A 26,095-nucleotide genomic window follows, 5' to 3' on the forward strand; every position below is an offset into this window, starting at 1 on the left:
CATTTTCAATATGTCTAAGATAATAGCTACAAATTCCCAGAGTCATGTGCATTCTTCTGAAAACCATGTCCAGCTTGAGAAATGCATGTGTTAACGTAAGTTAGGTCACAGAGAAAGGCAGAAGAACTGGACCACCCACTCTCCTCAGCTAAAGGAGATCGCTTCTTGCTAATTTGCTTTGCAAATAAACCAGCAGCGCACCTATGGCTCGTTCCTGTTGGTGATCAGCAGCAAGGCTTCTAAGAAGCATCGTTTTGGATTTGCAGAAAAGGTAAATGTTTCAGCATGGGCTTCCTCCTGTTCATCCAGCATTCGTTAAGTCTTCAGTCAGAATATTAAAAAGGCCACAGATTGAGCAAAAACCTCGCTTTTCTCCTCGGTGAACCTTACTGCCATGTTTCTTGCTACATCCCAAACTTCCAGACAACATCCTTGCTCCTTGCAAAGAACATTCACCTCAGGTGCTCCAAAAAGCACCAACAGGGAACTCTGATACTTCATTCTCCCCACATCATCTCCCCGATACGCCTCTGAGAGCTGCCTGGTGCTGGAGGGGAAGGGGCAGAGGAGGGATGTGAACCCCCCGGGGCCAGAAGAAGCAAGTATTTCATGGATTCACGCTGACCTTTCCTTTGAGAGCACTGTCTCTACATCATCATTCCTGATGCATGAGCACACAACTTCTGGGAAAAGATCCGAGTAGCTGGACTGCAAAAGAGATATTTGAGAAATCCTGTTTTACCATCATCCTCTGAAGCTTTCTTTGCTTGATTTTAGGGCCTCACGCAAAGATCGTTGAGTGGCGTGGCTGCCATGGATTTGGGCTTATCTTTATGGCTAGGAGTATAAAACAAATAAAAAATTGCTTGCTGCTGTAAATCATCATGAAGGGCTAGGGCAGATGCTCCTAGCAGCAGACCTTTTCAAGAAGCAGGCTGGCTGCAGACGATGCTGGTTACCAAACCACGTGCCAAGATGCCAGGCTGCTCTGCAACCTCTCCAAAGTCATTCATGCCACCAAGCAAACTACGGGGCCCATGCAATGCTGGATAAATTGCCATGCTGCCCTCTGTGCTGTTTGTTTTATGGATGCTTTTGTTAGGCAGGCCCTTTTTTTAATTAAAAACAAAAAGTCAGCCTCTTGGGGGATCTATTTTCCTTTCCTCTTCTAACTTCAGCACAAACACACTAGAAAAATTATAGCCACAGTACAAATAAAAATAGCTGAAGAACTTGCAGCTGTTGTTAATTTCCAAAGTATTCAACATTGCCCATTTAATGATGAAACAATATGCTCCAGTTTCAGTCCTGGCACAATGCTGTACGAACAGGAGGCAGATATTTTAGTTAGCGTGAACGCTAAAGGCAAGTAAACTCTTACAGCACCCAGAGAAAGGGCAGGAGGACCACTGGACGTGCACAGAAAATGCTTCTTCCTGCCTTTTCTTTCTCATTTCAAGCCATTCGTCAACTCAGCAGTTGATAAGATCAGGCTCGCAGGCTTACTAATATGTATAGCTGGAAAAAAAAATGTGCTCAATAAAAATTCACAATGTGGAAAACATTTTTACAGCTGAAGAGCTAATTTTTTCTTTCTATTTTAAGTACCGAGTGTTTCTAATGTGAAATGCATTACACAGGGAGGCTTTGCTCGCTTTTCGCCCTCAGAGTCTTTAACCAACTTGCCTAGAGTTAGGAATAATGGATTTCCTAGTTTAGTACAGAACAAAGTAATAAAGTGCTGGGTATTTCTAGGGAGCCAAAATGAAAGAAACCACGCCTCTTAAGCTTTGCAAAGGTCATGTAAAAACTAAAACCACATCTAAATACTAAAACTGCTTTTGAAACACTGAAGAAATGCTTGTTTAGTTGCATCTCTTGCACTTCTATCTGCAGTTGCTAAGCATTTTCTCACACTTACCCACTTACAAATGAGACCCCACGGAGTTCACAGGCAGACAATGCTCATAAATTCACGCACGACACCCAACAGTAGCAATGAAATACAGAAGAAAATCTGAACTTAGGTACAGGAGTAAAATTTAAAGGCTCGGAAACAACAAGGAAATTGGGATACTTGATTGGAAATATAGACCTACTTCTGCTGGGCTTCATTGGCCTCGTTCAGATGCACAGAGGCGCAGTGAGAGATCATACAGCCACAGCATTCAGCAGGTAACATTTAGTGGAAAAATCTCCTCTTGTTCAGGGCCCACTGCTACAGCAACACTTAGAGCATGACAACTAAGGAACAGTTTTAAAGCAGGGAGAAAAAAAATACAATAACAGTCAAAGTTGACAGCATTGTCAAGGCTCTCCACTACGCTCAGACAGCTCTGATCTTTGACGGGAAAGAAAAGCAACCCAACTCCACAAGCAACCCTCTGGTGAGACTCCCCCCGACCAGCCGAGGCAAGCGGTGCTGTCGCTCTGTGAGCGAGGGCTCTGCCACTCACTGCACGCAGCGGAGAGGCTGCTTTGGAGCTCTCTGTAACGCCAAACACATCACTGCACGAGCCATAATTATTAAGGTGGCAAAGGAGATGTGGTTCAGACTGAAAAACAGTCATAAAGAATGGTTCCAGACACGGCCGGTGCCCGTTTGGTCCCATCACAGGGCAATACATATAACAAGCAACACACCCACTGGGGCTGCAGCCCCCCATGATAAGGGACCAGGCATCCATGGTTTGACCATCCAGGGCTGCTGGTCTGCACTCAGACAGGATCCACATGGTGCATCCCTGCCTGAGAAGATATGAGATACCTCAACATTTCGCCAAAGAAGGAGACTAGACCACAAAAGTAAATTTTTTTTCAGCTTTTGTGTTTCATACTAGAGATGAGATTAATGTATGCACCCTCCTGCACCTCTAATCAGCTGCAAAAATAGAAAACATCTCCACAAACAGAGAATCTCACACCAGGAGATGTACACCCAGCCATCACCAGGCTCCAATGATCCCCTTGCTACAGCTTTCAGAATGAGAACTTACCCGGCATTACACAGATGTGAACAGATCCTGCACAAGCACGAGCAGCCTCTGCACCCGTCTGAACCAGCCCACGTGCCATCAGTGGGACTCAGCAGCCTTGATCAAGGGCAACCTTGATGCAGGAATGCTTCCTTCACACCTCAATCCCAGCCCAGCAGGGCTTGCAACTATAGCATTACACCAGCTATTGCAACTAAAGGGCTAATTACGTTTTCCTTTTCTGAGTGGGAAGACAAAAAAGAAGATACAAACTACCACACCATACAGCTATTTTACCATGGCTCCATTCTCAGAGTACTTTGGAAAAAAAAAAAAAAAAAAATCACCACAGTAACACACATGATGCATATATTCATTTAAATTAAAAGAAAGGAAACGTCATCAGGAGAAATTCTCCAGTTCTGAACCCAAATACTTACTGACATTAGTAGGATTTTGCAGCAGGACAAGACACTGTTGGACTGCTTTACACAGTGTGTTTCTGTGTTGACTTTTTAATAATTCTCTTCAAGGAGTGTTTTGCTTGTAACCACCAGGCTACAAAGGTCCCTGCTCGTTCATGGAAGTGATCAGAAGCCCTTGACTCCAGCAGCTCATCTTGGCAGGGAGATCAGCCAGCACGAGACTGACAGCTAAATGGCAAAGATTACTGAAAATAACAGTTCCACAGTGCACCAAAAGTTTAAGGATGATCATTTGGAAATTCCTGTCTTATTTCAAAACAGCGCTACAAAAACAAAACAAAACAAAAAAACACACACAACCCTGCCACTTCAAAAATCAAGCTAACGCAGTAATGGCATTCTTAATATGCTAGAAACATCTCCTTTAAAGCCAGCACACATCAGGAGATAGGAAACAAAAGAACGATCATTCTTCAAAGGATGACAACTACAAAGGTAAGCCAAAAGATGTAAGGAAAGGAAGCACAAAGAACCAGGATGTCAGATCCTGAACTCTTAGACTGCTGCCAAACAAGAGCTACTGCTGAAGATACGTAAAACAGAGAATAATGTGAATTTAAGAACACGTGCAACCACGGCCAACTAGATGATTAGCAGATGTTCCATATGGACAGCAAAACATCTTAACAGAGAAACAAGACCTGGACCAGAAGGAAAGGTGATGATACACGTGCTGCTCACACAGTTCTGTGAAAGTGAAGAGACAAAAGACAAGACCCTACACTAATGCACTGAATGCTTTTCCAGGTTATACAGACAGGTAGAAATCTGAATTCCCTCATATGTGCCTGACACACAACCAACTAAATTAAAACATACCACATGATAGAGGCAAATTATTATTAATATTATTACTATTAAGTCTCTCTTTGGAGGTAATTTCATCCTCTCTCCTACCCCACGCTCTCCCTGAGGTCATCTGCATCTCTCTTCCAGCATCTGTCCTGTCTGAGCTGATGCTGCATTTTTGAAGTGCTCCAGCTGACCAGCCATTTCTGGGAATGCTCGTACTCTGTGCATGTCTTAGGGCAGCTTGAAATGCCGAAAGCTTTTCCTGGGAAGAGCGATCACATCTTTTAATTATACCTGCTGAATTCAAGAGGATATAACTCTTCACAGGAGAGCACCTGGGGTGCAGCCACGCCGGCAGGCAGCCCGCATCTCACTATGCGGGTACCAAAGCCTGAGCCCTGCTTTTGTTTCTTAAACACAGCAAAACACCAGAGGGTAATACATAAGCAGATGGCATTAGTTTGTACCTGATGAGGGTTAATTGGTAGCTTTACAGTTTCTGTACGCTTTGGAATACACAATATAGCAATTGTATAGGCACACTTACCAAACCTTAGGTAAACAGCGTGCTCCCAGGATTGTGTTTGTCGTTCCCCAGTACCCAAGGCTTCAAGTGCTGGGTGTCACAACACGGGCACAGGTAACCACAGGCTTTGGGAAAGCCTGGGTCTCCTTTGGGCCTTGTGGGGAGACTCACGACCTCCAAAGCCAGCCCGCTGTGTCTGATGTGCTGCTAGCACTGCGGGACAGAGCAGAAGAGGCCAGATCGGCCAGTCTCATGCATAAAATGCGAAACCTGTCAGGTCTCCGTGCAAGTGGAAAAGCTCCTCGGGCTCCTGGGAAGCTGCCAGCATTGCTGGAAACATTGCAAAGGATATTTACAGAAGACAAAGGAAAAAGCCAGAATCTAAAGCAAATTATGAGAAAGCACTGACTTCTCAACCTCAAACAAAGAGTTCACAGCAGCCAGCACGCATAAGAGTGGGTCCCTGGATTCGCTGGCACTAAGCTGACTTCTTTTTGGAGCCAACTCTTGCTTTTGTCACTGCTGTTTTTCTTTGTCCAGAGCCAGTAATGTTGTTTTGCTAATGGTTTATGCAGGAGTACTGGAGCCAGCGGCACGCACACCGGTTGCTTTTATTGGTCTATTAAAATGAAATGAAGCTGGTGCTAAAGCTTTTATAATCATTTAGGATATTTCATTATTCATTCAGGGTAGAAAAGCAAGCAACAGCTCGTTACACAACTATACAGGTACAGTACATCTGTCCCTAGGTCTAAGGAGAAATCCATATGGGCTGAAGGGAAAATGAACGGGGGGAAGTCAGTTCTCCGGAGTTTCTGCTCGTAGAGGCAGCTGCTCACTGTGCTTAGCACTGCAGAAGGAAATAAATTCACCAGAAGTATGTCAGGATAATTACTATTCCGTATTTATCGTCTGTTGCATCTAGAAGCCCTAACCAGGAACCAGGACTCTGTTGCACAATCGCTACACAAAACTGGAGCAGGGACTACCCAAGTACAACACAAACAAAAAAAGGACCAGAAAGAAAGATGAAAGAAAGCATAAAAGCAACCACTGAAGCAATATGCCTTTGTCGTGGCAGTGAATGGTCTCCAGACATCCGCCCAACAGCTGTCGAGTTCTGTGTTCATGTCACAGAGCCCACGGCAGGACCTGCACAAGGAGGAGATTGCGAGTGTTTCCTGAGAGCCTTTCCCAATGGTAAGGGAAACAGGCAACACGAAGGAGGCTTACTGAGGACTCCACACGTTTATTTGAAGATTAGATTGGACTAGGAAGATCAAGGACCAGAATAGCAGTGCGGGGCCTATACCCAAAAAGCCTCACTCCAATGCCCCTGTTGATGTTTTCACCCAAGCAGCAGCAAAGTAGGAAGGTCTTGCAACAACGTCAAGGAGCGAACATCAGGGAGCAAAAAGGAATGAGCCACCACGTTATTTTCTGGCACTAAATCCAGACTTAACGCTACCATTCACACCCCTCTGCTTCTGCAAGCCTGCCTCAAAGCACAGCGTCAAACACCAAGTGCCCACAGTGAGCACATCAGCCAACCAAGCCCACAAATATTTTTATTTGGGATGTAGATCTCAACACGTCCTCACCAACAGTGTTCTTCCAGAAAGAGTGATTTTGCAATCCCATCTGTGCCGACAAGTTTGCTACCTGATCTTCTGGCCCAATGGCATCAGACAAGGCTTTATTTTGGCATTAGGCTGTCAATTAATCTCTTCTCTCTTTCATTTTTTTTTAAACCCTTATGAAGTGATGTTCTTGAATTTACTGAAAAAAAATTTAAAAGAAGTTGAAACTAAGTAGAGGATTGCTGCTATAGTAGTATTTCCCAATTCAATGCAAAGAAAAGTAGTAAGTATATCTGTGACCCAAACCCCCAGAAGAATTTGACCTAAAGTTCAAACCACGATTTCTATGCTTGCATTTCCCGTCTTCCAATCAACCATCTCAGGTCTAAACTACGGTAATAAATCAGCTTTTAATTTATATGACAGGAATCACAGATCTCTGAATCTTGGTATCAGATATGCTTAAGACAGCACTCCTTAAAACAAACAAAAAAAAAGTCATTCACCAGCAAAATAGGGGCAAATCAAATCTCAAAAGTCTTTGCGAAACAGACTGCCTGTATCTGGTATTAACAAGAAGGGGCAAACAGGGGAAGCAGCATCCCTCTGAGCAACACACAACTTCATGTGCTTTTCCACAAGGAACATTAAATCTTGGGCATTTTTATCAAAAACTCTATACTGATGAACTAACTTACTACAGGCCCACACCTAGAGCTCATCTAGAAAAAAACTCATCACGTGGGCTCCTCAGCAGAGAAATTTTGATTTCATAATGTAAAATACAGTAACAGAAGCATTGGTTGTTAAGAACAGCAAAGCTATGGAGCCTGACTGTTTGGTGTAACACAGATGAAAACATATATTCCAGTTACTTAACTCGGTTCTCTCTTGTATTCAGCTCACCAAATTAAGGCTCAAAAGCACCGAGCAGTCAAATTTGCCTGTGACTTCAAGGGCATCTTCAGATGCCTTCACGCAAGCAGAGCACAGTTCAGAGGTGCTGTACCACGAGGCGGACAACGTCTTGGTACAGATGCCTTTGCCATGAAGCACACATTTACATGGCGCAGCTCTTCTGAGTCAGCTGCTGCTGAGCAGCCTTCCCTCTGCTGCTCACCCCACAGAAGTGAGCCGAGCATCTGCTGGAGAAGCATGTGTGGATGCCGACTGCCTCCTGGCAGCCGAGCTCATCCCCAGTCCTCCAGGCTAAAACCTGGCCGTCTCTCCCTGCAGGCACACCCGAGCAGGTCTCTGAGCATTGAGTTTGGGAAGCGACGCTAGGCTGGCTCCTCTCCTGCCCAGTCTCCGCGGTGAACACATACTGTTTTACCTCCTGTCCGGGCCTATCAAAAGCAGTGAAGCTTTATGAGGCATGAGTCAACACAGCCTTTGCAAGGAAGGTTTCATGGTCTTTAGCTCTGCGCTGAAAAGCCCTTTACGCCGCTAATAACCACATGCAGAGAAAGTCACAACCAACACTCAGTAGCACTACTGGAACCCGACTCAGGCCAATTATTTGGTTACAGTTCCTTACAAGCTTGGAGGTTAAAATTAGCTTTATTTTAACCATTGCTTTGAGCCGCAGGGCAATCCCAACTTTTCAGCAGACGCTTGTGAGAAATCTCCCCCTGGTAGCTCTTCCTGCACCTCCAACACCTGAGGAAGTCACAGCACCACGGCCAGGCACACGTCTTGCCCACCTCAAAAAAAAGGCTCAAAGAAACACCGGAATTCTTCCAACAGATTAAGTCTAAAAGACAGGAAAGATTTTGAATGTGCCAGTCTTGACAAAGTCTTTTAAAATAAAACCAGCATGGCAGTAACCTTTTACTTCCTATTTCAAACAAAATAAATGAAACATTCACTATTCAGTATAATCACTGCGTAATCACCGTTTTATTGAGCTTTAACCACGTATCTCAGGGGCAAGCATAAAGCATTAATTACCCAAAACCCACACAAGGCAAAACATTTCAGATACACGCTCTCTGGCCCTATGGAGAGTTTGAGGCACAAACCAACTCATCTATCAAAAACATCTTCGGCAGGTCCATACACGGCCCCATTAAACATTCATATTTTCCCTACATGGTTGCAGTGGAAGAACCCGTAACGCGTGATCCTGAGGATTTAAAATCCATGAACAGCCCAGGATGAGCTTGTGCCTGCAAGACGTGGACCACAGGATTCAGCACAACAGCTCTTTGAGGAGGAGCAGCTCTTCCCTCCCATGCAAGAGCTCCACAGAACTTAATGTGAACTTCATCTGGCTCGATGAAGCTTCACAGAGGTCCCTAATTTTAACCAACGCGTCCCAAACAGCAGCACACCCTGAGGAGCACACGGATGAGCCCAAGTGGAAGTTTGAGGGTGCTTTTCATGAAAGCATCATGATAAAGTCACAAAAAGGATTTCAGGCTTTAAAATAGATCAAAACCTCTGGGAGGCCTTTTCCACTTAAAATATCTTCTGACAAGCTTGGAAAGCACCTGGAAAACCACGGGGAACTCATGACTTTGAGATCACACTCAACGCTGCTTTGAGTAAGAGTTCATTTGAAAAAAATATCAGTGACATTCCTTGAAAAAAAAAAATCACAAATCAGAACTGCATGGATTTAAATGGGAGAAGCTCGCTTATTTTCTTGCAAAATGATGCACTGAAGTTCTGTAATACAACAAAAGAGGAAAATATCTCTGTACTGGGCTCTTCTGTGTGCAACAGAAGAAGCGACCGCCACCACCAGGATTCATTATGGGCTTTGCCAACAGCCTCAACCGAGGGACAGGGCGCTGGGGAGGTGAGAAGCATGGGCTGCATTTGCACTCGGGATTTGTTCAATCCAGGTCAGGTTTGAGGCACACACATAAGGCACATGTGTAGGAAGCTTGCTTCAACACTCCCTGCACTGCGCCTGCTTGATGGTGGAGCAGAGGAGCCTTCAGGGACATTGTACAACCCAGCGCTATTTATGTGCATAAAGCTGGGAGGCTACGGGTAATAAAAATGCAGGGGCTCCTCTGAGCCTAAATGCAGTGTGCATCAAGAAGCCCGCAGAGCCAATTCTATGCATTGGTACAAGGAACTTCTCAGCTTGGTTTGATGCTGCTAATGCACATGGTTTCATCTGAAAATTCTTTTTTTTTTTTTTTTTTTTTTTTCACTATTAATTTCATCACAGAGAATCCTTTAATCTTCTGTTGACAACGGGCTGTCAGTGCTAAATCAATCCTGATTTGGGAAGGACAGCCCAAAACTCGTTCTCAGCGCAAAGTCCCTGCCTCAGGAAGGAACTGAGCACAGCAAGGTCAGGAACGCAACAGCCCAGCAGCAACCTGGCACGCTGAAAAGCCACCAGCCAGCACACTACGCCCAGGTGTTACACGAATCCATTTCAGAGTGGTCTTTAGGGATGGGTAAGGCAACCTGGGCGCTGCCTTCTCTGCTGTCCCCGCTGAACCACGTTCCCCGTCTCTCCAGTATTGTCTGGATGCGCAGCAACATCCATAACCCTACCGCGAGACACTCTTGGCTTAAAAAGAGGAGGGGAGAGATATTTTTTTTTATGAGCTATTAATTAAATATAAATATTTCATATCAGCATATGAATTAGTTATTATGTAGTGACAGGTAAACTCCAGATGGTGCCAGCTTGATCTGAAACCTTCACAGAATCTTCTGAGGAACCCACCCGTATCAGGGAGTTGGGCACATGATTGCATTTTTTGGTTCTCAAACTAATTATTTCTTGCATTCCTAATTTAGTTATTTACTCTAAAGAAAACTTTGGGGTTTTGGCATCTGTTAAGCATCCCAAAGGATGCATCTGCAGAACACAGAGGTAAGAGAAAGAAGGAGGTAGTGCCTGTCCCCTTTCAGCGAAGCTGGTCAGCACGCTCTGCCAGGATGAGACAAATCTGTGTTCAGGTCACACGTGCACCCAGAGAGACCTGAGCTTCTCTCTCTTTCCTTGAAGTGAATGAGCCATCGGGTTACAGGAAAACTGAGGAGAAATCTCTGGTTTTTCTGCTGGCAGTATTTATGCTTGCATGAAATCCATAAATGCAGCACCACGTGCCCATCTGCACCAGCATCCAATCTCCACCAACAGAGAGCAGCAAAAAATGTGGGACATCCCACAGAAAAACGAGCAAGGACAGAATTACCTCCTGCCCTGACAGACCCAAGCAGCATCTGCAAGTCCCCCACCGAGGCACTTCTCAAGTCAGAGCTGTTTAACAGCAACCAAGACCTAACACTGACCACGAACATCTGTCCCTGGGTGGCCGCCTTTAACTTGCACGTACCCCCACTTCTGAAATGGTGCACCTGGAGCAAGCACTGCAAACACAGCTCTCCCTCTTTGAGGGGACATCCAAACCTCTGAGCAGCTTTCCACCTGCCTTAACGTGCATTTCCTTTGTATTTTATACCATGGAGAAGAGGGGCAACAACAGGAGTTTAATTCCAGTATACCCCATCTCCTGCAGGCCAGGAGCTCTTCCAGGAGATGAGTGATCATCCCGAACATTCAGATCATCCCGAGGACATAAAAGAAATACAATTGGCCTCCCACAGGCTGGGTAAATGCCAAGTTTCTCAGAAAAAGGGTTCCACTCTCCTCCGGCCACATTCTGTAAACCTACACTTTCAATTCCTTAGCTTTCGGAAGTACATAAACAAATTCTGACCTTTTAAGAGCTGAAACTGTTTCAATGAGCTGTTGTTTCCATTTTGACTGAAACTTCTCAGCTGCACTGACCCATTTTGCAAAGCCTTGTCCTGGGACTGCTTTTTTTCAGAGAGCAATGAAAAACAAAAAGCAAAAATCCACAAGAACAAAACTCCTCAAACCCGAGCATCAGCTCTTGCAGTATTTCAGCGTGTATGAACGCAACACTACAAAGACAAGTTCACTACATTTAGTCACAGATCCAAAGAAGTGGAATGCAGGTGAAGACTTTTTGCCAGTTCTTATTCTACCCAAATAGTCTAGTCTAGACTAGATTAGATCAACAGAAAATCATTAAGTCAAGTGTAGGTACAACCACAACACAAGTACAGTGCAGTGGTAAATATCCAGACACATAAATCAGAGGGTTATAGAGTGGTTTGGATTGGGAGGAACCTTAGAGATCATCTAATTCTGTCTAATGCACAGGGATGGGGCATCCTGGAATCAAAAGACTAGGTTAAAATGCATGGGATGCATTTACTCATCTTAGATTCAGTACTAGCAGGATGCACTGAACGAACACCAGGGTGACAATTCAGCATTCGCATAAAGCGAAGAGCCCCATTCCAAGAAGTTTTCCTCCAGACCATTCAAGTGCCTGGAAGGATTCATCCCATCTACAGGCTGTCTAGCAGGGGACTTGCAGAACTGCCCGTGTTTAATGGACCATGAAAAGGAAGTGCTAAACTGTCCTTCTGCACTGCAAAGCCTGTGCTTACACCCAGCCCAAATCAAGCGTTTACTGTGAAGTGAAAGAAGTTCCCGCACGCTGCACTGGGCTCAGAAACCAGCAGTCAAAAATATGAAGTTACTAATTGTGCCACTAACACTGCACGTGACACTTTCACTGCTTGCAGCCCACTCACCCACCTGCTCAACAGCTACGCACCTGGCTGGATGTGACTGGGGCAGGACACGGCACATTTCATGTTTCAGGAGTGCCACGAAGTCCTCCTGCGAGAGGTGCCTAAGAAGCACACTTATTGTCATTACAAGTAGTTGCGAGGTTTTTATGGGAAACCAGAATCTAAATGCTAGCTGTCAGAGACCTCTGAAGCGTAACAGCCCGATTTATTCTTAATTTGATTATTTGTATTTGAATAGAGCATGAAGAAATACCCTAAATTACAAATAGGTTTAATCTCATTTGGAAGATGGGTATTTGGAGAAGCAGTTACCATGAATACAGCTGATAGAAAAGCCTACCAAATCATGAAGAATAACTCCTGCAGAACAATGTACAGCGCTGAGAGAGACAGGAATGTCAGTTTGGTGTTTGTGTGCGAGCATGGTGGTTTTTTTTTGCGGTTATTAAAATCAGATACAGGGCTACAGGTTTAATTTTGCTACCTTCGGTTTGTGTCCTAGGAACAGGCATTGGGGCTGGAGCACCACCTCTGTCCCCACAGCTGCACACCAGCAGGACACCAGCCTCACCTCACCAGCTGCGAGCATCATGACAGATCCACAGGCACTTTATGCCAAGCTGATCCAAACGCAGTCCCAGACACGGCTGCTCATACGGATGGCCTCACAGTTAGGTCTCAATCCTTCCTCAAGACCCACATGTTTCCAGTCCTTATGAGGGAGGCAGTCACCTTCGTGGAGATGTCCAGGGACTCATTACTGCTGCTAGAATAACATTTGCACACGCTGACAACGAAATGACAAGTGCCCTTCCTACTGCTGTGAACAAGGCTGCGGAGCTCTCCCTAAGCAGCATCAGAAAACCCAGCATTAATTGTCCCTTTAAGGATGGAGAAGCAAGGTTGTAAGTGTTCCTGCTTGAAGGAAAGCCCTTTTTTACAAAGGATCCCTGTTTCCCTGCCTCTCTAGATTCTATTAAAAGCTTGCTGCAGGAGCATTTCAAAAGGAAGCTCTTTACAAGTTATTAATTTGGCTCCACCAGGCACTTCCAGACAGCGGGATATTTGCAGACACTACTAATTTTCATCTTCGCAGGACCTGCTTTTGGAAATCTATTTAACTGAACGTTAACTCAATCTATTTAACCGACCCTCCTTCAGATGTTTAATGACTTTCCAGCTGATTTTCTTGGAAGTTTACACATCGCAGATTAGGACCAGAGCTGAAATCCCCAAAACCAAGTAACTAATAATCCTCCCCCCACCACAGAGCGCTGCCACCGGATTCACTGAGGTTGGTACATTCCAGCTCATTTCCAGGTTTTCCGCTGAGGACCAGCGACCTGCGTTATCAGAGCTGCATCTGGAATCCCAGAATACAGGGGAACATATGCTCAGACTAAAATTAATCACATTACATACACCGGATCTGACATTGCCAGTGCAGACAGTTTGGCAAGAAAAGCTTGTGCACGGCTTTCACTCCAGATCCAAACGCTGCACTTCCTACCTGCACGCACTGCATTTATATATTTTTAGCCCTTGTATTCAACTGTAACTAGGATATAACATTTTTCTTTGATCCTAGGCAGGCATTTTACAGACGTACCTCATAAATATTATGCAACTTCCATCAACTTCAGAGCTTCGCTGGTGTTAAAGAATTAATCCAGTGGGCAAATTTGGTCTTCCTCCTCTTTTCACCACCCCTCATTTGCGTATCAGCCCATTAGGATTGTTCTTGCTGTGTTGGCACAGCTGCACGTTAACCAGCTCTCATCTTAAGGAGCTCCTCCAACAGCTCTCCCACACCTTCACGTGCGCTTGCACAAAACCTCTCCAACTCCCATCTTTTCCTAGAGGTGTAGTTTGAGATAAGAGAAGATAAATCCATTCAAATTCTGGGAATTGACACACGTAATTTTCTATTACCCATGGCAAAAAAAAATCCTGCAGGTCTGTCATGTTCTTTGCAGGGGTTCACAGAAAGCTTACGAGCAGCACGTGCCGTCTCCTCTTCCTCGTTACCATCTTCGTTATGCAACAGCCAGATGCTTATTAACAACGTTCCCCTAATGCTCTTTTGCCATGGCAGCAACAGCTGTATATTCCACAGCTGACACCCTCCTGAAGAGAGGAGGCATAAATAGGAAGGAAAAAGGGTCTGCACACAGGGCAACCCTCTGTAATGAGGTCACCAGTGCTGTGAGGAAAATTATAGGGATAGAAATCACGCTGAACCCTGAAATCTTGACACTAACATATAAAAAAAAGCACAGAAACAGATATTCAGGCAAAGCGGGCTGGATGGAAATACACATTTCTTTCAAGCAGAAAGGAGTATTTTTTCCTATCTGTATCCAATGCCTAATTGCAGCACACTGAAAATGGATTTATGGGGCACTTAAGTGCAGATGGTACACCCTTGGGAGAAGGCCTCCGCAGGCAGAGGAATGTGAAGAAATGGTGGGAGAAGCAAAGTCCACATGGGACATGGTTGTGCCAGGGCTGAATCATAGCTGGGACAGAAGAAATCCTAGAAAAGAAAGAGGGGGAAAGCAGAGAAAACATCTAGGGGATGAATTTTAAAAAGGAAACGGGGACTCAGCAGCCAAGAAAGTAGAAGCGCTTGCTGACAGCATCAGAATCATGAAATCAGTAATGCACAAGGAGAGAAGGAAGCCACCCAAAGCCAAGAGGAGTGGAACAAATATCCAGAGCAAGCCTGGAAGGAGAAAGAAATGGGGTCAGAACTGCAGGTGGAGATAGGTGTACGTGGCAGCGTGAAGACAAACTGCTGCCTGAAGCTCAAGCTGGAGACACAGCACCCATAAAGCAACTCAAGGTAGAGATGATGTGGCTGCAGCAACAAGGAAAGGTGACAACGATGCCACCAGGAGAGTGTACTGGAGGAACAGGGGAAAAAAAATAAATCACACACAGAAAACCAAGAGTAGGGGAAGCCAGAAATAAAACGGGCAGCCACCCAGACTCCAGCAGTCGAGCTAAGAGCTGCGGCAACATCTTAAGGGCTGGGATCCGTGCTCTGAGATGAATCACTGGTGCTAAGAAAACTCCTTTTGCTCGTTTCCTCTCCCCACCAGAGTCTCTCGCCCCCCTGCCGCCTTCTCCTGAGCTATCCTTGGCTTACCCCCGCGCGCTTTTCTCAGGGCTGAGAGATTTTTAAGGAGCGGCATCCTTTTTCCCCCCAAGAGCTGTGTGTCCCCCCCCTCCTTAGATTTCAGTTAGCTGTACGTGAGCTCTCTCCAAGTCTTGGCTGCATCTGATTTTTTTTGTGAGTCACCTCCCCCTGCGCAGGGGAGGCAGGCAGGAGCGCACGCAGCTCTCTCAGTCGCCTCAAAGCAGCCCAGGAGGCTTCTTGCTCCTCACCGGGAGCTGGGCACGGGCCAGGCCTTGGTGTGCCAGATACCTCACGGGGGACACCAGCACGAAAAAAAAATACAGCCTGGGAAGCACGGGACAGTGCTAAGCTGGGGAGCCTGCACAACAAGGCGGCCTCGCTGGGCCTGCTCCCACCCACAAGGAGCCCACTTGGTGCTCCTCTGTCCAGCGGCTGGGTAGCGAGGGAAGGCAGGCTCCTTCGCCAGCTATTCTTAGGCTCACCGGAGAAGCGATTGCGGAGCCACCGGGTTACATAATCTCTTTTATATAATCGGTACCAGGCTCTGCACTTACGCAACGCGAGCCGGGCGCGGGGAGCAGGAGCAGGCAGCCGGCTGGCAGAGCCCTGACGGCGGGGGACGACTCGAGTCAACACAGCTTCTCAGAGACAACAGGGGACAAACGCCTGCCCTCGGCCTGGGGAAGGCACAAGTATCACCCACCAAGCTCACACTGATCCCAAAAACACTCGGAGCAGGGCCTGCCCACATCCCAGGCCCGTCAGGATGCCGGGGCCAAGGGGACGTGGCACGGCGCTGAGCGCTCGCTGCCATCAGGCAGGGCGGCTCCGCTGACTTTTAATGGGCTTTGGATGGGGCCCAGGATTAGGCCTTTAGTAAAAATAGGAGGTCAAGATTACCATAGAATTAAAATAAACTTAATCCAAATGCCCTTGGATTTATACCACGGCTGTGCCGGCAGGAAAACCCAGGCTGGCTGCTGCCACACAGAGCTCACAGTGTGCGTCACGGCGGGCACTGGGGACAGCTTCACCTCCCCAGAGCTTTGGGGCACGCTCCAGCGCATCTCCCAGTGCATTTTCAGTACTCCAATGCCTTCTAGATAACACTGGACATCCACACAGACCGCCGTCATGTATTGGGTACAACAAGACCCAATATACCAATGTTTGCCCAGTGCTTCAAGGAACCAGCACCAGAAGCATTACCTTCAGTGAGACGCCCATTTAAGCCCTGCACGCTGAAAACATGGGGTGTTTCATGAAATACAAGTTGCAATCTCCAGATCTCACATCTACAGGTCCTGGGATATTTTACCATTACCGCGCATAGCGCTGGGCATTGGTCAGAGTGTAGTTACAGCTGTGGACTGCTGCCACTGGGGGCAGAAACAGAACTGTGAACCCCCAGGACAACAGGGTATATGCACTGCTAAAAACAAAGTCCTCTTTCTCTAAGCACCAAAGGGACAGAAAACAGAAGACAGAACAGAATCAAGGCTTTGATCTCAGCTCACCTCCTTCGAGTGACGCTCAAATCCAAAGGTCTCTGCCTTGGCATTTTCTCAGGGTTAGGAAACTAGCGGTATTTGGCTATTATTTAGCACTTAACTGCCTCCTCTGCTCTCTGGTTTCCCCAGCAAAAACGCAGACCATCCCAAACAACACGTAGGCAACCCCCTGGCCCCAGCCTGGCACACGCTGCTGGTTTAGGCAGAGTCATGGGCACGAGCTTGGGAATATAGAGTGCCATTGTTTGAGTTACGACAATGAATGGAGCAGCTTAATGTCATCCTACACCACCTCGAAATCAGGGGTGACCCAGTTCTGAGGGTTAACTCAATCCCAGATGCTATTATTCCTTCTGTGTTACAGATGGGAGATGTGAATTGTTGTAGTCAAAAAGCAGAGCAGGGGAAACTCCGGGTCCCTCACACAAGGCGGTGCTGACACGCGTTTGCCTGCCGTGTCAGTGCTGCTGCTACCTCCGGACAAGCCACTGTCCTCGGCACTGCTGCTTCGCTTCTCAAACCCCTGAAAATCAAGACAGCACTCGAGACGGGAACAGCTCACGTCAGCTTCAAAAAGAAAAGCAAGCCCTAGAGAAGCAGATTTAAGACTCCTCACACCTCTGTTCTCCCACTTTTCCTCCCCCTCTTCAGGCTAGACAGCTGTCTGGCCACTTGAAAGCATGATTTTCGGAGTGGAATGTTTCCTCCCCTGCTTTGGACTGAAATCTCCCCAAACTTAGTGGCACTGAACAGATTAAGGTGGAGTTTTAGACCTTCCCTGTGCTGGTTTGAACCTTTGGCTCCAAACATAGCGGGGAAGCACAGCCCCGAGCTGGGAGCTCGGACTGTAAGGCAGCCAACAGTGAATTTCTGGATCTCACTTGCACCAGCCCTGAGATAATTATCTTTAGCGATGAGCAATACATTTTCCCCCTCGAGGAGCACAAAGGAAAGAAAACACTTGCCTGACTCATCCTTACCCGGTTCTCACATCGACAGATAGCAGTGTGCTTAGAGCCACCCGCGAGGAGCGCCTGTGCTGACTTTCCTCATTTACAGAAATATCGCAAATTAAATAAAAAACAGTTCCACCTGGACAATTCCTCTGGTGGAGACCATTATACCGCGTGCTCTATTGCACTGTCATTCCCCGTGAGGAGTCACCGTGCAGTACAAGCACCGTAACTGCAAGCTGCTGTGCTCACACTGAGCGGACTGCACGCCACGCAGCGTGGCACGAACTGCTACACTCCTCTGTTCAGGTGAGCAGTCTCTTCTATCAAGGAAGGGAGAAATACAGGCTCAGGTCAGGATACACAAGAGAATTTTGTTGGCCTACCTAAGACAATAATGCCAGGAAAAAAAATAATACACAAGTTAGAAGCAACTTAAACACGCCTTTGTCTCATTGTCTTCCCACCCAATACACACACCCAGACAAAGCCAGCACCAAGACCCCTGCCACCCTTCCACACACTTACGTTCCTCTCACTTAGTATTTTCTTTTCAGGGTTCACACAATGGCGTGGGTTGGAAGGGACCTTAAAGACCATCTAGTTCTTCCTTCTCTGTCTGTTTGCATCTCCTTCAGGAATACACCTAACTAGAGAGGCATCGAATGATGCTAAATGTGCTCACCTTAACCTGACATACCTGAAGGCCAGATTCGCGCAGGTATGGGCTGCACGTATGGATGTGTATGGTCCTAACCTTTAATGCCACCAGCACGAGACCTGAGAAGGACGGATTCACCCTCAAAACTCTTGCCAGCTATTAAGTTGCGCGACACCATCAACATCAGAGGCAGGAGACCTCTGGGGGTTGGTTGTTTGTTTTTGTCTCGTTCTTACCCACAGCACGGGAGTAGGAAAAGATTCAATCAGGAAAGGTAACAAATGGGATTGTTCCCAAGGACACACAGGCTGTCAAATCAGACAAGCGGCAGTGTGCAAAAATTCGTAAACAGAGCTGCTTTCCTACATGAGCAGGAAAAACAAACAACAAAACTGCTTACAGAGGGCAAGAGAGCAGCCAGGGCTGGAGCCAGCCTGGCCCTGGGCAGGGTACACGCGGGGTGCCATGCTTCACCACGCTCAGAGGACGGCTCTTCTCCACGGTCATTAAACTTTGATCCTAAGGCCAGATCACACCATCATCAGTAAAAGGGACGCAGCCGAGGTTTTCTCTTTCAGACCTGCTTTTAATTGATGCTCCAAATGAGAGAGCCCCATCGGATGGAGAAGGAGCACCAGAGGAACGCCGGGTTGGCCATCGCTCACCAGCTGGGCTCCAGAACGACAGCTTCTGCTGCAGCAGAAGGGACCAAGGGACCTTCCGTGGCCACGCTCTAGAGCCACAACCCCTCAGCTGAACAGAAAGGGCAGGGAGGTCGTCAGCTCCAGGTCGAGCACTTCAGCTCCAATGAACACTTTGCAAGCGATGGCTACTGCTGCACAAACCTCTGCCGGCCCGAAGGAAAACTACCTCCATTTTTCCTCATCCTCTTTTTGGTGACTGCAGCTCCTGATGCGATTTCCCCGCAGCCCAGCCGCCTGATAAGCAGCCCGGCAGGAGCAGGCAGCTGGTGGCGGGGTTGGGAAGTGCCCTCGCCACACGCAGTCTGCATCAGGTACAGATCAGAAACCACTTCTTGCTAATTCCTCCCCGACAGCTCTGCCAGACTGAAAGCTGAGTCAGAGAGAAAGAGGAAGAGATTTTTTCGTCGAGTTATTTAAAAGGCGGGTTTAGTTAGCGCCTATTTAGCACAAAGCTGAAGGCACACTTGAGAAGAAAGACATTTTTAACTTCCCAGTGCAAACTTTTCCACTTAATATGCAAGAAGCCTGTCAAGGCACATCATTCTCATTAAAATACACACTTCTATGCCTTTTGTAGTCTTTCACAAATGGCAGGAAAGTGACAATATCCACGGTTTGAGACCTTATCTTTCTCGTCTTGCATGTGCTCTTTCACACCTACAGCTCCGGGTTGTGACCCCAGCCTCCAGACAGAGATTTGTTGCCCAAAAGACACTATTCAAGGAAAGAAAAAAATGATTTATTCTTACCACTTGCTAGGCAGAACAGAGTTTTTATTTGCCATAACAAATACTAATGGGATTTCAACAAAGCCTTCAGCAAAAGGCACTCACTGTGGATACAGGTACGCTGCTGAGGACACAAACCCATGGGGCACCTTCAAAAATGAGGTTGGCCACTGCTTTCTGAAGTGTGTCTGACTGAGATGGATTTTACTTGATATCACGACAGATTAGGAGTACACAGGCAGCTACCTTGGCTGACCCAGAAATCAGGTTTATTTATTTTTTTAATTCAGTACCATCAGCTCAAGCATCACTCTGCTCCTGTCCCTACATTCAGCCTACACAGATGAGAAGGGCAAACTTGCATTTGGGCACACTTATTCCAGTTCTTCCTAACCCAGTCCTACTGCAGCAACCCAAAATAAATTTGCATTAAACCAAGAGTTTTTCCTTGAAGCCTTTTTTTTTTTTTTTTTTCCCTCTACTGATTTTAGCTAAGACCGTTTTAAAAGAGCAGCTGAAGCCTGAAGGCATGCTTGGGTCAAGTTTAACACATCCGTCCAGACACCTGCATTAGCTGGGCGGGAAGTACCACGGTCAAGAGCGTCAGAGGACTTTCTTTTTATAGAGAAAGCACGACAGAAGGTGCTAAGCATTTCTGACTGCTTTAAAAGAAAAAAAGAAAAAAAAAAAAAAAGTAAATAGGTTTTATAGATGCTTCTTCTGATGGGGAGAGGAAAGCACCAAAAAAACCCCTGCACAACTATTCACGCCTTCCCTTACAGGATGCAGATGGCACTCGGACACCTTGCCTTTCCCTTCCCTTCCCGCAGCTAACACGAATCCTTCTCCTCAGCAGCCGGAGCAAAGTGAGAAAGGGCCGTGAGCTCAGTCCTCCTGCCTGGAAGCCACAGCCCATCTCACTGCTGTCAAGAGGCAGGGAAGACTTGCCAGCACCAGTTGGATCACGAAACGATTAATCCTAAATTCTCTCCTGCCTTCACTCAGCAAAGCAATAGCTACTTCCCATCCAGCAGCAAGACAGAAAAATAAAAGATTGCCTAAGCTGCTAAGCCCCTGTGTAATAAAACTAGCAAGCAGCAGGGAGTACGCGGGCACGTCCATGCTAACTCCCTCCCAGAAACTCTAGTGCAGCCTCTTCGCATCACAGGTTGAGGAAAGGATCGTGCTTCTCGCCACTTCTGCTTATCCAAAGCCCATAAGAGTTAAAAACTTCTGCACTCCATCAGTAGGACGGCGTCAGTGGGCTTTCACAGAGAGGGACACCGGAGAAATAACCCCAGTGTGCACACACATTGAGACGCGCAGGGGTGCACACATTCCTGGAGCACATACATAAAGGAAGCCCTGACAGTTAACGTTAAAAAAAAAAAAAAAACAAAAACACACCTATATGTATATATCAGAACCTGCTAGGATTATTGGGAAGATGCGCACAACTTCCAGAGCTCTGGCTGTGCCTATCATCATCCAAACTTGGTGGGCAAAAAGCTTCAGAACAGCCAAAGACTTTCGGCTTATCTTATATGGTAGAACCTCTCCTGTTGAAATCCACTTACAAAAATAATAAAAAGCTTCACACAGCAGTTACCCAACTGGGAAGAAGCTGGCCAACTTTGCTTTTTACTTGGATAAATCTTACACGACAGACTGTCACAAGCGCTTGAATGTTATTTAAAGTTAAAACATTTTGCTGTTCACATTACATGTCTGTTCTTCTGCTCTTTAAGGAAAAAAGGCGCTTGACTCATTTGTAGTATCTCCCATCTGACAAATTAACAAGATAATAATTACACTCGCCATTTTTTTCCAACCATCCAATTATCAATATTTCTATCAGCATACACGTTATAATTTCTAGTAATGAGAAGCTGAGCGTGCAGAAACTAGTGCCAGGGTTGCTTTGGACACACCACAGAGGCCAACCAGAAGCTTAGGCGGCTAAAATTATTTGACAGTTCTCAAGAGCAAGGCTACCCAGCAAGCTACAAACCGAGCTGCCCTCAGCACAAGTCACTCGACAGCTCCTCCTGGACTACCACCAGCAGCATCCTCTGCTGGGCTTCAAAGGCTCAGCCCAGCTTCCCATCCACAAGCTCAGTGTCAGCCTCCCAGCTCAGCCTGGCACACCTGCAGCTGCAGGAGAGGAACAAAAAGCGCTCGTTCTGAGAAGCAACCCACCAGGAAATAGCGCGGTGCCCACATTCAGGCTGAAAGCAAGCTCGTTTAATCATACGGGGAGGGAAGAGGCTGGTTTAGTTTTATTTTTTCTCATCCCAAAGACAATGCCACTCATTAAAGCCAAATGCGAGCAAGCCTTGGGTTGTCTGAAGAAATGAAATCAGAAAATCTTGATATACGCCCCCAGCCTACCAAACAGACGTCATGAAGGCACTCCTCAAATCACTCCATTAAATTGAGAGCCATCTACCCACACAAAGTTGAGACAAAATACAGTCCTGACAGAGGAAGAACTACATGCTGCACTAGTTAGCAGGACTGCTGGCTGAGCAAGCGTCCCAGCAAATGCTGAACACACTATGGGTCTGCCAAAAATCCAGCCTCTTGGTGAAACACAGAGTTTCAGGCAACTGTGGTTAGTAACACACTGCTACCTCCAGGTAGCTGAATTAATTTGAAGAAAGATGGATGAATATTTAACAGCATTCATTTCTTCCTGCAAGAACCGAAATTACCTATCTAGTCATCCATCTCAAGAGTTCCTCGTTTTAGCTTACACATTCAACCAGACAACGATGACAAAGTTGTGAGCAAAACTTATGGCATCTTTGGTTTCCCTCCTCACAGCATCGTCTTCTCAGAGCATAGTTATCTGGGTCTTGGAGTTAGGGATATTTCTCCCATTGTAGAGGGTGGGGGAGAAATAGGAATAGCATTGTAAAAGGCTTTGTAGTTATAGTAGAAAACAGTTGTAAAACAAGAAAACTCTGGATTAATTCCTCTTTCCTGCCAACACAGCAGTCCGGGTGTTTCTGCAATTACTGTATTTCAAGCTCTTCTAGAGGAAGGACGAGTGTCCTAGCATCAAGCGCCAGCAGTTTCTTACACGTAAATCCTGCTCTGATAACGATGCCTTCAGTTGCCTTGGTGCGATCAGCCACCAGCGTGTGCCAGCACCTTCCCCTCAACCCCCCTTTCTCGTCTTCTCCCTTAAATTAGGAGCAGCAAACAAAACATGACCTCCCAGGGGAGCGCAGCGCCATGGCTGGAGTCCAACCTGCAAGTCACAAAGAAGTTCTCCACACGCCCTGAATTGGATGTACACCTCCTGCTGAAGGAGCTCAACCCTCTCACCGGCAGAAACAGCAGCCTTTAGCACCCGTTTGGACAGAAAATACACGCACATCTTATGAGTATTTTGCGTATTTTAAGCAAGGAGAACTTTAAACATCAGCAAACTACTGCAAGCTGCTCTGAAGAGCTCAGTGGCTTTTTCCCCCCATTATTCAGATAATAGTGAAAGCCATTTGTAAAATGCCGAACGGAAAATATACTCACACTAAAATACTAATTAAGATCATGCGGAAGGTGCAAATAGACTTAAAAAAAAAAAAAAAAAAAAAAAAAAAAAAAAAAAAAGTAACAGTGCAATCTCAGATAATCGCCCATACAGAAGTTAGCACAGAGCACAGCAAAAGTTTCAAATACCAGAAACCTTCTAAAGAGCCAGATGTCTCTGATTAGTTATTTAAACTCTCCGTGTTCTGTTTCTGGGCTTTTTTTTCCCCCCTGTAGAGCACAACTTAAAACAATTTGTATTACTTCTTATTTACATCTCATTTAAAAAGGTATCTTAAGTACTTCCAAAAAAAAATAATCCACAGAGCCAGATGGCAAAACAAACATTCTAGATCAAAAGGGAAAAAAAAAAATAAAAAAAAAAAAAAACACAACACCAACAATCCACCATTAAAATCAGTATAAAAGCCTAAATAACAGCACCATGGGCTACATCCAAAGAAGATTTATGCAAATTACTTTTTCAGGCAGGCAGGATCTTTTTCAACAGAACACACATCACCGAGTGGAGACACCTGATCACGCTGATCCTGGCCACGCAGAGATGAATAATCCCCCCTGGGGGACTCCATCGCCCATTTCATTAATCGACATTTTGCCATTTGTACTTTCTGAAGAGCTCTGGCAGAGTCAAGGAGCGATCGCAGGCCAGGCCCTGGGCCAGGTTTACAGCCGGGGTAATGAGATGCAGCCCAATTAACTTCAAAAGAGTTGCGTGTGTTTACATTAAATGGCAATTCTGATCAGAGCGTTTTAATGTGATGATAATGGATGACATAGTGGGCAACGTACCAGGAATCGTTCATCTGTGTAGGTGGCATAAACATATAGTAAACACCGTATTCATGAATTATATTCATTACCGAAAACAGTAATTATACAAGCCAGCACTCCAGCTTCTATGTATGGGTTTGTTCGGATTTTTTTTTAAAGTATTAATTCATTTTGTGCCTAAACCCCATAGAGGCAACACAGCTTGCTGCACCTCCCAGACCTGCAGCCGGCCAGCCTGCGAGCACTGAGGGCTTTATAAAGCTGTGAGCATGTCTCGGACGAGCCTACGAGCATCGCCAGAGCCATCTCAACAAGTGGAGGAGCCAGGGACCAGCAGCAGGAACAGGATGGCAAACCCACCGTGGGGACCGAGGGTGGGCAGCGGTGCCCTCGGTAGCGTGCCTGAGCTTCGAAGGCAGGAGGAGAGCCAGCTCCCCGCCTGGCCAGCAGGCAGCCGTGGATCTCCCTGCTAAAAAAGGGAAGAGTTTTCCAGCCCTGTGACATAACTAGGTGGCACAAATCCCCTCTCGGATCAACGTGAGCTGCCGTAAGCGCCGAAGCCGCGCTGCCAAGGCTCTCCCAGAAGTTTTGCACGCTGCTCCTCACGCCGAGGCGACGCCGCTGCGTGCCTGCCTTCCCACCTACCTTCTGCCCACAAAATGACACTCCAAAAAATAAAAAATAAAATAAAAAAGGGAAAGAAAGAAAGAAGAAGCCACCTTCCACTCTCACCCCTCCTGAAACACACCAGCTCGCAGGGCCAGCCCCCGATCACCGCTGCCAGCACCCCCCAGCCCCGTCCCCCTGCCCGCAGCTCCCTGCCCGAGCCCACCTCTCGGCGAACCACCCCGCGGTGACCCCAAAAAAAACAGAGACGGCAGCGGGAAGGAGGCAGGTCGCTGCCGGCGGCGACACCCGGCGAAGCTCCTCGCCTCCCTCCCCGGACCGCGGGGGTCGCGGAGCCCATCGCGGCCGCCCCCTGCCCGGCCTCACCTCCCACAGCAGCGACAGCAGCAGCGCGACCCCCGGCTGCAGGCGCCTCATGGCGCCCCGTCCCCGCCGCGCCCCCGCCGCCTCACACACGCCTGGGCAGCGCCATGCCCGGCGCCCGGGGAAGGGGCGGGCGGCACAAAGGAGCCCCGCACCGCCACCGCCACCACCACCACGGCGGCTGAGGGCTGGGAGAGGCGGGGAGAGGCGGTGCCCGCCCCGGGACCGCCCCGCTCCGCTCCGCTGCCCGGCCGGGAGGAGGCGGTGGCCGCCCTCGCCCTCGCCCCTGCCTCCCCGGTGAAGGGTGGCGGCGACCGGAGCGCGAAATGGCGGCGCCCCCTTCCCCGCGGGGCAGCCCCCGGCGAGCAGCCCGAGCCCCCGAGGCAGAGTCCCCGAGGAAGAGGAGGAGGAAGGGGCAGCGCTGCCCTGCGGGTGGGGAGCCGGAGCTGCGAGAGTGGGCTTCGCCCCTGCGGGTGTACCTTGGGGCTGTGCGCCCGTCGTGGTCATTCACACGCTGTATTAATTACCAACAGCCCCCGGCCACCTTGTCTGAAAGGTCTCAGGACCTGCCTTGAGCTGAGGCGCACCCTGACACCCACAGCAGACCCTGTGACAGATGGCCGGGGTGATTATGTCCTGGATGTTTCCTTCACCGCCACCTTGTCATGGTGCTCAGAGCCTCCTTTTCCCAGCCCTTCTGCACCTTACACAGCTAGACCTGGTGCTGCTTCAGGGAGGGGCAGCTGTCCTTCAGATTTAGGTGGGACTGGAGTTTACCGAGGGGTTCTTCATTACATGAGAGCTAGCTCAATCCCTGGGAGAATATCAAACTGGATATGAAGGAGGAACTCTTCACCTTCTCCTGCTGCCATCTGAATAGCAGACCTTTCTCAGCAGCATTTCTGAAGGAGGTGTACACTCCCACGATCCTGTTGTGGGCTAGCGCATTAAAAATGATTAGCACATCCTTGCAACGCACATCTCGTTCTGCGCTTCCCCATTGTCACAGCCTTCAAGGAGGAAACTTGCTGCCTCCCGATGCCGAGTTGCTCAGTGAAATGTCATCAGGTGGTTATTAATTCCATACAGTGAACTTTGGGGCAAGGCTTCTT

General features: G+C 47.4%; 1 protein-coding gene across 1 annotated transcript in view; it reads right to left on the bottom strand.

Annotated features, from left to right (window-relative positions):
• The window catches only part of VOPP1 (VOPP1 WW domain binding protein), a 59,357-nt gene extending 34,198 nt beyond the window's left edge, over nucleotides 1–25,159 (bottom strand). The window contains exon 1 of the mRNA XM_032181763.1: nucleotides 24,987–25,159. Within this exon, the coding sequence (XP_032037654.1) occupies nucleotides 24,987–25,037 (51 nt within the window). The 5' untranslated portion in view covers nucleotides 25,038–25,159. The remainder of the gene's footprint in view (nucleotides 1–24,986) is intronic.
• Nucleotides 25,160–26,095: the final 936 nt, after the last annotated feature.

Source organism: Aythya fuligula, chromosome 2 (genome assembly GCF_009819795.1).
Source record: "Aythya fuligula isolate bAytFul2 chromosome 2, bAytFul2.pri, whole genome shotgun sequence".
In the NCBI taxonomy this organism is placed as follows: Eukaryota; Metazoa; Chordata; class Aves; order Anseriformes; family Anatidae; genus Aythya; species Aythya fuligula.